Below are 15097 nucleotides of genomic sequence, written 5' to 3'. Positions count from 1 at the left end.
GTTTAGGGTGATTTTTGGTAAGGTTCTCATTTTGGTTAGGTTTGTGTTTAGGTGATTTTTGGTTAGGTTTGTTTAGGGTGATTTTTGGTAAGGTTCTCATTTTGGTAAGGTTTGTGTTTAGGTGATTTTTGGTTAGGTTTGTTTAGGGTGATTTTTGGTAAGGTTCTCATTTTGGTAAGGTTTGTGTTTAGGTGATTTTTGGTTAGGTTTGTTTAGGGTGATTTTTGGTAAGGTTCTCATTTTGGTAAGGTTTGTGTTTTTAGGTGATTTTTGGTTAGGTTTGTTTAGGGTGATTTTTGGTAAGGTTCTCATTTTGGTAAGGTTTGTGTTTAGGTGATTTTTGGTTAGGTTTGTTTAGGGTGATTTTTGGTAAGGTTCTCATTTTGGTTAGGTTTGTGTTTAGGTGATTTTTTGGTTAGCTTCTCATTTTGTTAATGTTTGTTTAGGTTATTTTTGGTTAGGTTCGTCACGCCACACCGCCTCCATTCATGAATCTCCAGTTTCGCAAACCTCCGGGTTTCCAAGACTGGGGACGTGACGTCACGCCATGCCCCCTCCATTCATGTCTATGGGAGGGGGCGTGACGCCGGAGGTTTCCGAAACTGGAGATTCGGCACCCGCATAGAATGCGGGTGCTGCAGGGAGATCGCGGGGATCTCAGCAGCGGGCCCCCCGCAATCAGACATCTTATCCCCTATTCCTTGAATAGGGGATAAAATGTTTTTGCCCGGAATACCCCTTTAATTTATTTCAGTAATGCAACTTAAAAGGTGAAACTAATATATGAGAGAAACTCATTACATGCAAAGCGAGATAGTTCAAGCCGTGATTTGTCATAATTGTGATGATTATGGCTTACAGCTCATGAAAACCCCAAAGCGCCCCCCCCCCCCCCCGCCCACATTATGTCATGCCCCTCCCCCTCAATGCAAGTCTATGGGAGGGGGCGTGACGGCATTGAGGGGGCATTGAGTCCCATAGACTTGCATTGAGGGGGCATGGCGTCACGAGCTCCCGGCTCCAGCGCTCGGAACAGTTTGTTCCAAACGCCGAGCAGCGGAGTACCCCTTTAAGTCCAGGGTCAACGCCTCCGTCTACCAGGAGATTTTGGAGCTTTTCATGCTTCCTTTCCTTGTAAGTTTCATTACTGAAATACAATGGACTTTTGCACGATATTCGAATTTTTCGAGTTTCACCTGTATGTAACTTTCAGCAAATTACACTTTGAGTTTAGTTTGGTAACTTTTAAAGGTTCTTTCGGAAACCATCCTTCAGCCATTTTTATCGTACGCCGTATGGTTGTCATCAATGTCTAGACGAAGCCCCAAGACCACGCACCATTGATTATCTTCATTTACTTGTCAAGATTTGTGTTCTCCACTGACTGTCATGTCTCAAGGAAATGATGTATTTCATTTAAGGGTCTGTAACTCAAAGACCACCACCATACACTTACCCTAGACAAATTGGAAAAAAATAGTCTTAGAAATTTCATCTTGAAAGATTATTCCGTCAAGTCTTCTTGAGATTGTAGAGGATTTCTTTTTTTTTTTTCTCTTGTGTCCCCCCAGCATCTCAGGCATTATAGTTTAACTGGTTTTAAAGGGGTACTCCGGTGGAAAACATTTTTTTTTTTTTAAATCAACTGGTGCCAGAAAGTTAAGCAGATTTGTAAATTACTTCTATTAAAAAATCTTTACCCTTCCAGTACTTATTAACGGCTGTATGCTACAGAGGAAATTCTTTTCTTTTTTTATTTCTTTTTTTTGTCTTGACCACAGTGCTCTCTGCTGACACCTCTGTCCGTGTCAGGAACTGTCCAGCGCAGGTGAAAATCCCCATAGAAAACCTATGCCGCTCTGGACAGTTCCTGACGCGGACAGAGGTGTCAGCAGAGAGCACTGGGGACAAGACAAAAAAGAATTTCCTCTGTAGCATACAGCTGCTAATAAGTACTGGAAGGATTAAGATTTTTAAATAGAAGTCATTAACAAATCTGTTTAACTTTCTGGCACCAGTTCATAAAAAAATATAAAACAAATAAATAAAAAGTTATCCACCGGAGTACTCCTTTAAAGGGGTTATCCAGGAAAAAACTTTTTTTATATATATCAACTGGCTCCAGAAAGTTAAACAGATTTGTAAATTACTTCTATAAAAAAATCTTCATCCTTTCAGTACTTATGAGCTTCTGAAGTTGAGTTGTTCTTTTCTGTCTAAGTGCTCTCGGATGACACGTGTCTCGGGAACCGCCCAAATCCCCATAGCAAACCTCTTCTACTCTGTGCAGTTCCCGAGACAAGCAGAGATGTCAGCAGAGAGCACTATTGCCAGACAGAAAACAACAACTCAACTTCAGCAGCTGATAATTATTGAAAGGTTTAGGATTTTTTTAATAGAAGTAATTTACAAATCTAAAACAAAAGGAAAAATAACCGGCACAACAACCTAATACACAGGTGCCCGCTGCTGTGGCAAATACAAAATGTACAAAAAATAAAGTTGCAACAGCACTCTAGGTAAAAAAATGGAGGCTCTTAGCGCACCTTTTGATCAAAAGGTGCGCTGAGAGCCTCCGTTTTTTTACCTAGAGTGCTGTTGCAACTTTATTTTTTGTACATTTTGTATTTGTAATTGTAATTGTAATTTACAAATCTGTTTAACTTTCTGGAGCCGGATGATATAAAAATAAAAAATAGTTTTTTTTTCCTGGAGTACCCCTTTAAGTTAATACATTGGTTCTTATTATTTATCCTATATAAGAGAAGACCAGACTGGAATTGTTAGTGTTCATGGACAAGGAGACTGGTAACTTCTTTTTTGGAAAAAATGCTGTTCTATAAATATAATAAAATATAAAATCTTCACTTTCCTCTACCCGGCAATATCTGTATATACACAACAGCAGGATGTAAGCAAAGATGTTGTTGAGCTGATTACATCGTAATAAGTCATTTCACACTTAGTGGTTTAAGGAGCCGACTGTCGACTGTAAATCCAGAGGATTCAGAGAAGGATAAAGCCATAAATGGAGATATTGAGGACTCCACGTCAGTTGCGGGTTGCGACATGTGTACGCTGGGTCTCATTAGACTTGTGTGGCTTTCCCAGCAGGTGTGACACACATTCCCTTTTTCACAGGCTGAGCACAGTGCGCCTTGGGCCATATACACAGCACTGTTTCCGACATTATCCACTGAAATCATCGCCATCGTATGACCCAGTTACGCACAGAACTCTGACTTCTTATTGCATCAAATAAATGCCAAATCTGATGTCAGATGGATGCACTATTGGAAGCCGTGGAAGGAGTAATATGGTTAAAAAAAAAAAAAAACTGTTGGGTGAGGCGCTGCTCAGTTTTTGTTCCGGAAAGAAGGACTCGAGTAGCACAGAACAATAAAGTCTTTATTGGTATGGCAGGGACAACGCGTTTCGGCATACACTAATGCCTTCCTCCGGACCAGGAACAGGCTTTATCAATCTAGCGCAGAGCACACAGATCAATGTGGTTCTGTGACACCACATTGATCTGTATGAGGAATCTAATGATGGACAAAAAGTGTTAAAAAAAAAAAAAAAAAAAAGGTGAATAAAAAGTTTTAAAAAAAAACACCATTAACCCCTCCCTTATTCAAAGTTGTAATCACCCCCCCTTTTCCCAAATTCCATATAAAAAAATATATCATTAATTAAACCGTGCGGTCAATGGCGTACGCGCAAAAAAATTCCAAAATAGCTTATTTTTGGTCACTTTTTAGATCAGGAAAAAAAAGAATAAAAGCGATCAAAAAGTCTGATCAATACAAAATTGGTACCGCTAACAACGTCCGATCACGGCACAAGAGATGAGCCCTCAGTATAATACAGGATATAAATGAGCCCTCATACTGCCCATTACCCGGAAAAATAAAAGTTATAGGGGTCAGAAGATGACAATTTTAAACGTATTCATTTTCCTGCATGTAGTTATGATTTTTTCAGATGTACGACAATATCAAACCTATATAAGTAGGGGATCATTTTAATCGTATGGCCCTAAAGAATAAAGAGAATGTGTCTTTTTTACAAAAAATGTACTGCGTAGAAATGGAAGCCCCCAAAATTTACAAAATTGTCTTTTTTTTTTTCTTCAATTTTGTCGCACAGTGATTTTTTTTTTTTTTGTTTGGCCGTAGATTTTTGGGTAAAAAGACTGATGGCATTACAAAGTAGAATTGGTGGCGCAAAAAATAAGCCCTCATATGGATATTTAGGTGCAAAATTGAAGGGGTTATGATTTTTGAAAAAATTTAGGAGGAAAAAACTGAAAAATGCTCGGTCCTTTAAGGGGTTAAGGGTTTCTGAACCTTTTCATGTTTCATTAAGGCTTGTATTGGGTTAGAGGCATTCAGATAAGCAGCTGGCCCTCCTACAGGGTAAGAAAAGGAACTGCTGAAAAGAAAAACAGAACATGTACTGTAAGCGCTATATGGGTGTCATAGATGGAGATCCACCACTTCTGGACTTCCTTTGAAAAATAAAAAACTGTGAGCTACTCTGTAGAACCTGGCTCCTCCATGCACCACATTATCAGTATTATTATGTTTGGCTGGTGTGTAATGATACATTTTCCCTGCAACAGCCAATAATCTGGCGACCAATTTCATCTCCAGGCAAGATTATATTTAATAATGTCTTTTGAGTCAACACCTTATGGCAACATCGTAAAATATCAGCAAACCAATAGACAACATGGTAACACCAAACCAATAGACAACATGATAAAGGGTCACCAAACCAATAGACAACATGATAAAACCAAAACAATAGACAACATGGTAAAGGGTCACCAAACCAATAGACAACATGGTAAAACCAAAACAATAGACAACATGGTAAAGGGTCACCTAACCAATAGACAACATGGTAAAACAAAAACAATAGACAACATGGTAAAACCAAACAATAGACAACATGGTAAAGGGTCACCAAACCAATAGACAACATGGTAACACCAAACCAATAGACAACATGGTAACACCAAACCAATAGACAACATGGTAACACCAAACCAATAGACAACATGGTAACACCAAACCAATAGACAACATGGTAAAGGATCACCAAACCAATAGAAAATATTGTAAAGGGTCACCAAACCAATAGACAACATGGTAACACTTAACCAATAGACAACATGGTAACACCAAACCAATAGACAACCATAGACAACATGGTAACACCAAACCAATAGACAGCAAGATAAAGGTTCACCAAACCAATAGACAACATGGTAACACCAAACCAATAGACACCATGGTAACACCAAACCAATAGACAACATGGTAACACCAAACCAATAGACAACATGGTAACACCAAACCAATAGACAGCATGGTAAAGGGTCAGTGAACCAATAGACAACATGGTAACACCAAACCAATAAACAACATGGTAACACAAACCAATAGACAACATGGTAACACCAAACCAATAGACAACATGGTAAAGGGTCACCAAACCAATAGACAACTTGGTAATGGGTCACCAAACCAATAGACAACATGGTAAAGGGGTCACCAAACCAATAGACAACATGGTAAAGGGGTCACCAAACCAATAGACAACATGGTAAAGGGGTCACCAAATCAATAGACAACATGGTAAAGGGTCACCAAACCAATAGACAACATGGTAAAGGGGTCACCAAACCAATAGACAACATGGTAAAGGGGTCACCAAACCAATAGACAACATGGTAAAGGAGTCACCAAACCAATAGACAACATGGTAAAGGGGTCACCAAACCAATAGACAGCATGGTAAAGGGGTCACCAAACCAATAGACAACATGGTAAAGGGGTCACCAAACCAATAGACAACATGGTAAAGGAGTCACCAAACCAATAGACAACATGGTAAAGGGGTCACCAAACCAATAGACAACATGGTAAAGGAGTCACCAAACCAATAGACAACATGGTAAAGGGGTCACCAAACCAATAGACAGCATGGTAAAGGGGTCACCAAACCAATAGACAACATGGTAAAGGGGTCACCAAACCAATAGACAACATGGTAAAGGAGTCACCAAACCAATAGACAACATGCTAAAGGGGTCACCAAACCAATAGACAACATGGTAAAGGAGTCACCAAACCAATAGACAACATGGTAAAGGAGTCACCAAACCAATAGACAACATGGTAAAGGGGTCACCAAACCAATAGACAGCATGGTAAAGGGGTCACCAAACCAATAGACAACATGGTAAAGGGGTCACCAAACCAATAGACAACATGGTAAAGGGGTCACCAAACCAATAGACAACATGGTAAAGGGGTCACCAAACCAATAGGGACACGTTTCAGTCCACTGCAGACATTAGTTGTGAAGTTCCTGCTTGAGAACAATCAGACGTTGCCCATTTTGTTGCTTTGACCTTCTGGCCCTCAGACTCTTCCATTCTTGTATTCATCCTTAACCCTTTACTTAGTTAGAATAGCATCTCCTCCAGAATAGAATCTACCGATGCAAATGAGGGGAAAGAAGTGAGACGCTAATTTCCTGTGTTCAGTAATATCAGGTATGTTATTCAGACTGGAAGACGAGAGCTTTTATGCTGTAATGGAAATTCAAGGTTTCTTTAAAGGTTTCTGTTGCTTCCACTACATTACCCGTAGATGGGCACAAAGTGGTGGCACTGAGAACGGGCCGTGTTATACATGTGATTTGTGGGAATTGTATTCATTAGATCTATATTATCATGTCCATTCCCTTCTTCTGCATTTTACACCATCTATTCAGTGTCTAGAAAATGTATCATGTAAATTACTGTTACAAAAAATCTTTATATGTAGGTACTGTCAAATCTCATAAATCTGAGCTGTAATGTATGTACACAGTAAATCCACCAGCAGAATAGTGAGTGCAAGTCTGGAGTACAATACAGGATATAACTCGGGATCAGTACAGGATAAGTAATGTAATGTATGTACACAGTGACCTCACCAGCAGAATAGTGAGTGCAGCTCTGGAGTATAATACGGGATATAACTCAGGATCAGTATAGGATGAGTAATGTAATGTATGTACACAGTGACCCCACCAGCAGAATAGTGAGTACAGCTCTGGAGTATAATACAGGATATAACTCAGGATCAGTATAGGATAAGTAATGTAATGTATGTACACAGTGACCCCACCAGCAGAATAGTGAGTACAGCTCTGGGGTATAATACAGGATATAACTCAGGATCAGTACAGGATAAGTAATGTAATGTATGTACACAGTGACCTCACCAGCAGAATAGTGAGTGCAGCTCTGGAGTATAATACAGGATATAACTCAGGATCAGTACAGGATAAGTAATGTAATGTATGTACACAGTGACCTCACCAGCAGAATAGTGAGTGCAGCTCTGGAGTATAATACAGGATATAACTCAGGATCAGTACAGGATAAGTAATGTAATGTAAGTACACAGTGATCTCACCAGCAGAATAGTGAGTACAGCTCTGGGGTATAATACAGGATATAACTCAGGATCAGTACAGGATAAGTAATGTAATGTATGTGCACAGTGACCTCACCAGCAGAATAGTGAGTACAGCTCTGGGGTATAATACAGGATATAAATCGAGATTTTCCTAGCTAACGTGACGGAAAATATAAGTTATATGAAGACAGGAGGCGAGTATCTTGCATTAAACCTTTCTTTTTAATGCCCATAGCAGAACATTACAGAGAATTTATTTAATTAACATTAGAAAAAATTTATTAAAACTACAACTCCCAGCAGCCCCTGGAATCCCCTCCCCTGGGACGGAGACCCTATATAAGGGGCTGGCTGAACCTCCTCTTCCTCTTTCTTTCGTGCGAACTTCGGAACAGTGCACGGCATCTTTATACCCCGGATACACTCCGACGGCAAACTAATTCCATCTCCGGAACTAGACGACAGGGCCAACTGGGCCCCCAGCAACTGTGTTTCAACTGGAACCTGGTCGTCAGGGCCAACTGGGTCTCCGTGAACTGTGTTCGAACTGGAACAGAAAAGCATAACCACTGTAACTCAGGGTCTCCTCAGATTCTTCCGTGTAGAAGGAAGTCCCGTTCTTCAATATCCTGAAACGAGAAAGGAACACCATGACAGGGTGGGGTCGGGAGGAAAGATACTCGCCTCCTGTCTTCATATAACTTATATTTTCCGTCACGTTAGCTAGGAAAATCTCGATTTATATATCAGACAGGAGGTTCATATCTTGCAATTTTAAAGCTAAAGACAGAAGAACAGACATGTCAGAGTACAGATACAGAAACGTGTTCTTGTGGCCTAAAATAAAACTGCCGAAAAGTTGTCTCGGACGACCAATCGGCGGCCAACAAAAGGTCCGAAAGCGAACCTCCTGAAGTAACCACTTTGGTGGCCATAGCCCCTCTAGAAGAGTGGGCACCAAAGAGAGAAATGTCAATCCCAGCCATTTCCATGACTGATCTGACCCACCTGGCCAAAGTAGCCGAGGATACCGGAAGATGAGTCTTGACATACGATAACAATAATTGATTGTGAGACTCGGATCGCAGAGGCGTGGTCCGCACCTCATACGTTTGTAGACAGCGTACTACACACAGGCGCGGGTGATCCGGAAAAAAGGGATAGAAGACGGAGTGAAGTCCTGTCTTAGTTCTGCGAACCACAGAAAAGCGTACTCCTTGGAGATATCCAACGCTTTAACATCCGACACCCGTTTAATAGACACTAAACATAAAAGGGGTAGTAATTTTGAGGGATAAAAATTTTAAGGAGAGTGCATCATTGTCCGCCCAGGATGAAAACAGTTCTAACACCCGGGAGACATCCCAAGTAGACTGGTATCTAGGACAGGGAGGACGCTTATATTTTACTCCCCTTAAGAGCCTACATACCAAAGGATGTTTGCCAACTGGTAATGCGTCCACCGGGCAATGGTATGCCGATATGGCGGATCTGTACACGTTAAGTGAACTATACGATTTTCCAGACTCAAAAGAGTCCGCAAGGTAGTTCACTATCACTGAAACAGGTGCTTGAACGGCATCAACTTGCCGTCGATCACACCAACGAACCCACAAAGCCCAGGCCGATCGATATGCCGATCTAGTCCCTGGGGCCCAGGCCAAGGCAAGGAGGTCTCTAGCCGACTGTGAAAGGTCACCACCGGTGTCCAGGATCCCGAAACCAACCACGCAAGGAGTGGAAGGTTGCCCTCCAAAATCAACGGATGAGGACCCATGGTAGGGTTCATGAGAAGGTGAGGCGACTGGGGAATCAGCCGAGGAAAGTTGATTGTCATCCCTAGGAGAAGGGGAAACCACGGTTTTGTCGGCCACCAAGGGGTGATCAAGACCACCGTCGCCTTCTGACTCAGTACTTGGAGAAGGAATCTGGAGATCGTATTGAATGGGGGGAACGCATAGTGTGTACCCCGTGACCAGATCTGGCAGAATGCGTCCACTGCGGATGCCTCCGGGTCCGGCCTCCAGCTGTAAAAGCGAGGCAGTTGTCGATTGAGGCGAGATGCGAAGAGGTCCGTGTGTAAGGGACCCCAAAGATTCCACAAAACCCGAAAAATAGAACGGTCTAATGTCCAATCGCTGGAATCCCTCAAATAACGAGAATTCCAGTCTGCCACTGTGTTGGACACACAGGGAAGATATTCCGCAATAGGAATGATGTCCCGGGACAAGCAAAAGTGCCAGAATTCGGATGCAATGTCTGCCAGTACCCTGGACCTCGTCCCCCCAAGGCGGTTGACATATTCAACCGCAGCCACATTGTCCATGTGTAAAAGAACGCAGCAATTGGTATTGTGAGGGAGAAAACTCTTGATAGCGAAGAACGCTGCCAAAAGTTCCAGTGCATTGATGTGGAGGAGAGACTCCTCTACGGACCATCTCCCTCCTGTGGTATTGTGCCCGCAACGAGCCCCCCCAGCCTTGGCGGCTCGCATCGGACTCTATTATGATGTCCGGGCAGGAATTGAATATAGTCTTGCCGTTCCATTCGACGGCATGGCGCAGCCACCAGTGTAATTCCTCCACTGCCTCCGGGCAAAGGGTAACTTCGTCCGCATAGCGGAGACCCTGGCGTATGTGAAGGTTCTTGAGTCGTTGAAGGGCCCGATAATGAAGTGGGGCCGGGAAGATAGCTTGAATCGAGGCTGATAATAGGCCGACTATGCGTGCAATCATCCTCAGGGACACTAGACCCCTGCGCAAAGTCGTTCTGATTTCCTTCCGAATCAGAGCTAATTTGGAGGTTGGTAGCATCAGAACGGCACGTTTGGTATCCACTAGGAAACCTAGGAATTCTAGCTCTTGTGAGGGAGTCAGCACAGATTTCTTGTGGTTGATGAGGAATCCTAAGTCCTCCATCAGAGAAACCGCCCATTGTTTGTGTAACAGGGCCTGCGTTCTGGAACGTGCCATGATCAGCAGATGGTCCAGGTAGATGATAAGCCGTACCCCCCTGATATATGCCGTGCTGGTTTAAATCTCTTAGATTTATCACCGGGCGATAACCGCCATCCTTCTTCTTTACCAAGAAGAGGTTGCTTACAAAACCGGGGGACAAGGGGTTTACCTCTATCACCGCCTGTTTGGACAGGAGCTCCCGGAGCTCGTTGTCTATGAGTACTATGTTTTGAGCGGAAAACTGAATGGGTGGAGGTATAAAATTCAGTACGGGGAGAGATTGGAACTCTATCTGGTAGCCTGCTACCGTATTGAGGATCCACACGTCTGCCGTAATCATGGACCAGACGTGGGTAAAATACATCAGTCTGCCCCCCACCATTGTGTGTGGAATGGAAATTGTGTGTGTACTCACCGGTCAGTGGACGAGACCTAGGAAATCCGCGGCCTCCACGTCCTCTCCAGGGGCGTCCTCGAGGGGGAAAGAAAGGAGCCGGCTGGGCCACAGGCATGGTATACTGTTGTTGAGCGGGAGCAAACTGTTGATGCGCAGCTCTAACATAGGGCCTATAAGGGGTTGAGCGGCCGGCAGATCGGCCTCTACCGGCCTTGCCAAAAACCTTGGTAGTTTGGCCCGTTTTCTTTAGTGAGGTCTGCGCCTTATCTAGGCTGGAAAATAGGCTGACCACCTTATTAATGTTCTTAATGGGATCTTCTCCGAAGAGGAGACCTTCCGCGGAGGGTCCGGGCTCATTCTCCGCTAAATGACTGAGCTGGTGTTCCAGCTTCATTAAAATCGAACGGCGACGTTCGGTAGAGCACGCCGTGTTTGCGCTGCCCAGCATGCATATCGCACGCTGGGCCCAACCTCTAAGTTGTGACAAGTCTACCGGTTGGTCAGCTGAGACTGCCTGCTCAGATAGATTAAGAATCTTTGTGAGCGGTCCAAGCAGATCTAGTATGTGATCCTGTATTAATTTGAAGGACCGTTCAATACCCTTCTTGGAATATTTGCCAGCCCGGGTCAGGTACTTAAGGAGGACCGGGTCTATCTCCGGGGTGACCGCCACCTTCTTGGCCACATAGGGCCTAGGGCATTCCGCCCTGAGTTTGTTCCTGTTTGTGCGGTCTAATGACCGTCTAGTCCAATGCTCTATGTACTGAGCTACGTGTGGTAGCGGCGCCCAGTCACCTGAGCGAGGATGTATGATCTCATCAGGGTTGAAAAGTGGTTGTCCCTGAGCATCTAAAATCGCCTCACTGGACACTTCAGGTTCGGCATCATTACAATCAACCTGAAACCCTGCATCTTCATTATCAGAGTCAGAGTCCGTGGCTTGAGCCGTGCCCGACTCGCCGGATGACTCGTCGTTGGACGTGTTGTATGAGTCCGGTTTTATACGCCTGGCGGACTTCAGCCCTTTTTTGTCATTCTCCTTGGGGCCCAAGGGTCGAGGGAGGTCACTGAGAATGCGGGGTGCGGCAGGCCGGTTCGGGTCCTGCCTGGGGCACATTATAAACTTCCCCTGCCGGGGAGTCGTAGTGTACGTTCACATGTTTACGTTTTTGTGTCACTTTACCCTTAACTGGCTCAGTAGAGGTAGAGGGTAAAGAGGGGTCAGAACGTACATTAGCAGCCAGAGCTGCCTGAATGGACTTGGTAATCAAGTCCTGAATTTGGGAAGCGGACATTATTTGAAAGGCTTCAATGTCAATAGCCTCATTAACATGGGTAGAAAATGGAGTAGAATTATCTCCAGCCATCTTATAGATGTCAGTGTAAATAAGGGGAAGTTACAAGTAGCCTAACTGAATGAGACAGTAAAGAATCTAGCAATAAACTATCTTAGATATCGCAATGGGATCTATACCTAAAATGCTGGCGCTCCTCTCACCGCTCGCACAACACTGGCGACGGTGAGAGGATCTCAGCAAGTAGAGCTCACAGCCGTAGTCTCGCGAGACTACGGCTAGATCTTCTGTGATAGGACGCACGGACTCAGCGGAGGCGCGTCGCAAGGAACGCGTCACTCGGACACGCCCCCCGAACGCTGCAGAGCCCGCGAAAAGGACGAGAGCGGTGAAAAGAAGCCGAAGAAGACGGCGCGAAAATAGGGTAAATGGCGCCTGACAGGAGAGAGGACCCGGAGTATCAGAACCGGGAACAGTGAAAACACAAAAGGGGAATGTAGAGACTGAAAAGGAAAATAATAAGAACACTGAAATACAATTAATAGAAAATATAGGACAGTATATATAAATATGTAGAATATATAGAAATATATAGAATGAATTGGAAAAAACAAAACCAGGACAACTGGAGAAATAGGGACACTTGAAAGGGTCCCCACACACCAGTAACCTGGTACAATGAAAGAACAATAAAGGAAATCTCTATATGAAAAACAATGAAGATAAAATTGTTATACTTAACTAGCTGCCATGAGCAGAAAGAAAGAGGAAGAGGAGGTCCAGCCCCTTATATAGGGTCTCCGCCCCAGGGGAGGGGATTCCAGGGGCTGCTGGGAGTTGTAGTTTTAATAATTTTTTTTCTAATGTTAATGAAATAAATTCTCTGTAATTTTCTGCTATGGGCATTAAAAAGAAAGGTTTAATGCAAGATATGAGCCTCCTGTCTGATATATAACTCAGGATCAGTACAGGATAAGTAATGTAATGTATGTACACAGTGACTCCACCAGCAGAATAGTGAGTACAGCTCTGGAGTATAATACAGGATATAACTCAGGATCAGTACAGGATAAGTAATGTAATGTATGTACACAGTGACTCCACCAGCAGAATAGTGAGTACAGCTCTGGAGTATAATATAGGATATAACTCAGGATCAGTACAGGATAAGTAATGTAATGTATGTACACAGTGACCTCACCAGCAGAATAGTGAGTACAGCTCTGGAGTATAATACAGGATATAACTCAGGATCAGTACAGGATAAGTAATGTAATGTATGTACACAGTGACCTCACCAGCAGAATAGTGAGTACAGCTCTGGAGTATAATACAGGATATAACTCAGGATCAGTACAGGATAAGTAATGTAATGTATGTACATAGTGACCTCACCAGCAGAATAGTAAGAACAGCTCTGGAGTATAATACAGGATATAACTCAGGATCAGTACAGGATAAGTAATGTAATGTATGTACACAGTGACCTCACCAGCAGAATAGTGAGTGCAGCTCTGGAGTATAATACAGGATATAACTCAGGATCAGTACAGGATAAGTAATGTAATGTATGTACACAGTGACCTCACCAGCAGAATAGTGAGTACAGCTCTGGAGTATAATACAGGATATAACTCAGGATCAGTACAGGATAAGTAATGTAATGTATGTACACAGTGACCTCACCAGCAGAATAGAGAGTACTGCTCTGTATAATACAGGATATAACTCAGGATCAGTATAGGATAAGTAATGTAATGTATGTACACAGTGACCTCACCAGCAGAATAGTGAGTACAGCTCTGGAGTATAATACAGGATATAACTCAGGATCAGTATAGGATAAGTAATGTAATGTATGTACACAGTGACCTCACCAGCAGAATAGAGAGTACTGCTCTGTATAATACAGGATATAACTCAGGATCAGTACAGGATAAGTAATGTAATGTATGTACACAGTGACCTCACCAGCAGAATAATGAGTACAGCTCTGGAGTATAATACAGGATATAACTCAGGATCAGTACAGGATAAGTAATGTAATGTATGTACACAGTGACCTCACCAGCAGAATAGAGAGTACTGCTCTGTATAATACAGGATATAACTCAGGATCAGTACAGGATAAGTAATGTAATGTATGTACACAGTGTCTCACTTTTAATTAGATTATATATATATAATGTTTTTTTTTTTTATAGGTTTCAAATGTGAATAAATTCTTTCCATTTGTTATTTTTGTTTACGTATCACTGGTTCTGTCCATGTTTATAGGAAAACTCATTGTTACACAGCTGCTAACCTGTCACTTGTTCTTTAGGGGTCGGCACTAGAAACTACTACAGAAAGATCGGATATGAACTGGAGGGGCCGTACATGGTGAAGAGACTTGACTGGACTTAGGGCTGAGAGTCTGTGAGACTGAAGAACCATTCGTGTGTATTTACTGACATCAACACAGCCGTAAAGGAAATAAGACGGAACGGGTTTATCACGTAAGATGTTCCATCACATTGTGCCGGAACATCCGGAGACCTTTTCGTGTAGTTCTTTTTGGTTACCGGTACATGAACTATATTGCTCCAACCTGTTTGGACCCTTCAGTCCTCTGCATTTTTTTAATGCTGTTTCTGCTGCTATAAGGTAGCTATCCATTATCTTATTTATATGCCAATAAACGCGCAGCGCTATCCTATAAAGAATGACTTTCTTCTTTTGGAGAAGTAAATACAGGACCCTGTGTTAAAGGGGCACTCCGCTGCTCAGTGTTTGGAACAAACTCTTCCAAATGCTGGAGCTGGGAGCTCGTGACATCATAGTCCCGCCCCCTCATGCCATCAAGCCCTGCCCCCTCAATGCAAGTCTATGGGAGGGGGCGTGACGTAGTCACGCCCCCTTCCATAGACCTGCATTGAGGGGGAGGGGCATAACGTCACGTGCTGCCAGCTCCAACGTTCGGAGCAC

General features: G+C 43.1%; 1 protein-coding gene across 1 annotated transcript in view; it reads left to right on the top strand.

The window, feature by feature from the left end:
* The window catches only part of ELP3 (elongator acetyltransferase complex subunit 3), a 178721-nt gene extending 163892 nt beyond the window's left edge, over positions 1-14829 (top strand). The window contains exon 15 of the mRNA XM_056563812.1: positions 14454-14829. Coding sequence (XP_056419787.1) covers positions 14454-14536 — 83 coding nt within the window. The 3' untranslated portion in view covers positions 14537-14829. The remainder of the gene's footprint in view (positions 1-14453) is intronic.
* Positions 14830-15097: the final 268 nt, after the last annotated feature.

The sequence above is a fragment of the Hyla sarda genome, chromosome 3 (assembly GCF_029499605.1).
Source record: "Hyla sarda isolate aHylSar1 chromosome 3, aHylSar1.hap1, whole genome shotgun sequence".
In the NCBI taxonomy this organism is placed as follows: Eukaryota; Metazoa; Chordata; class Amphibia; order Anura; family Hylidae; genus Hyla; species Hyla sarda.
Note: the sequence above shows the minus strand (reverse complement) of the source record. Positions and strands in the feature narration are given on the sequence as shown.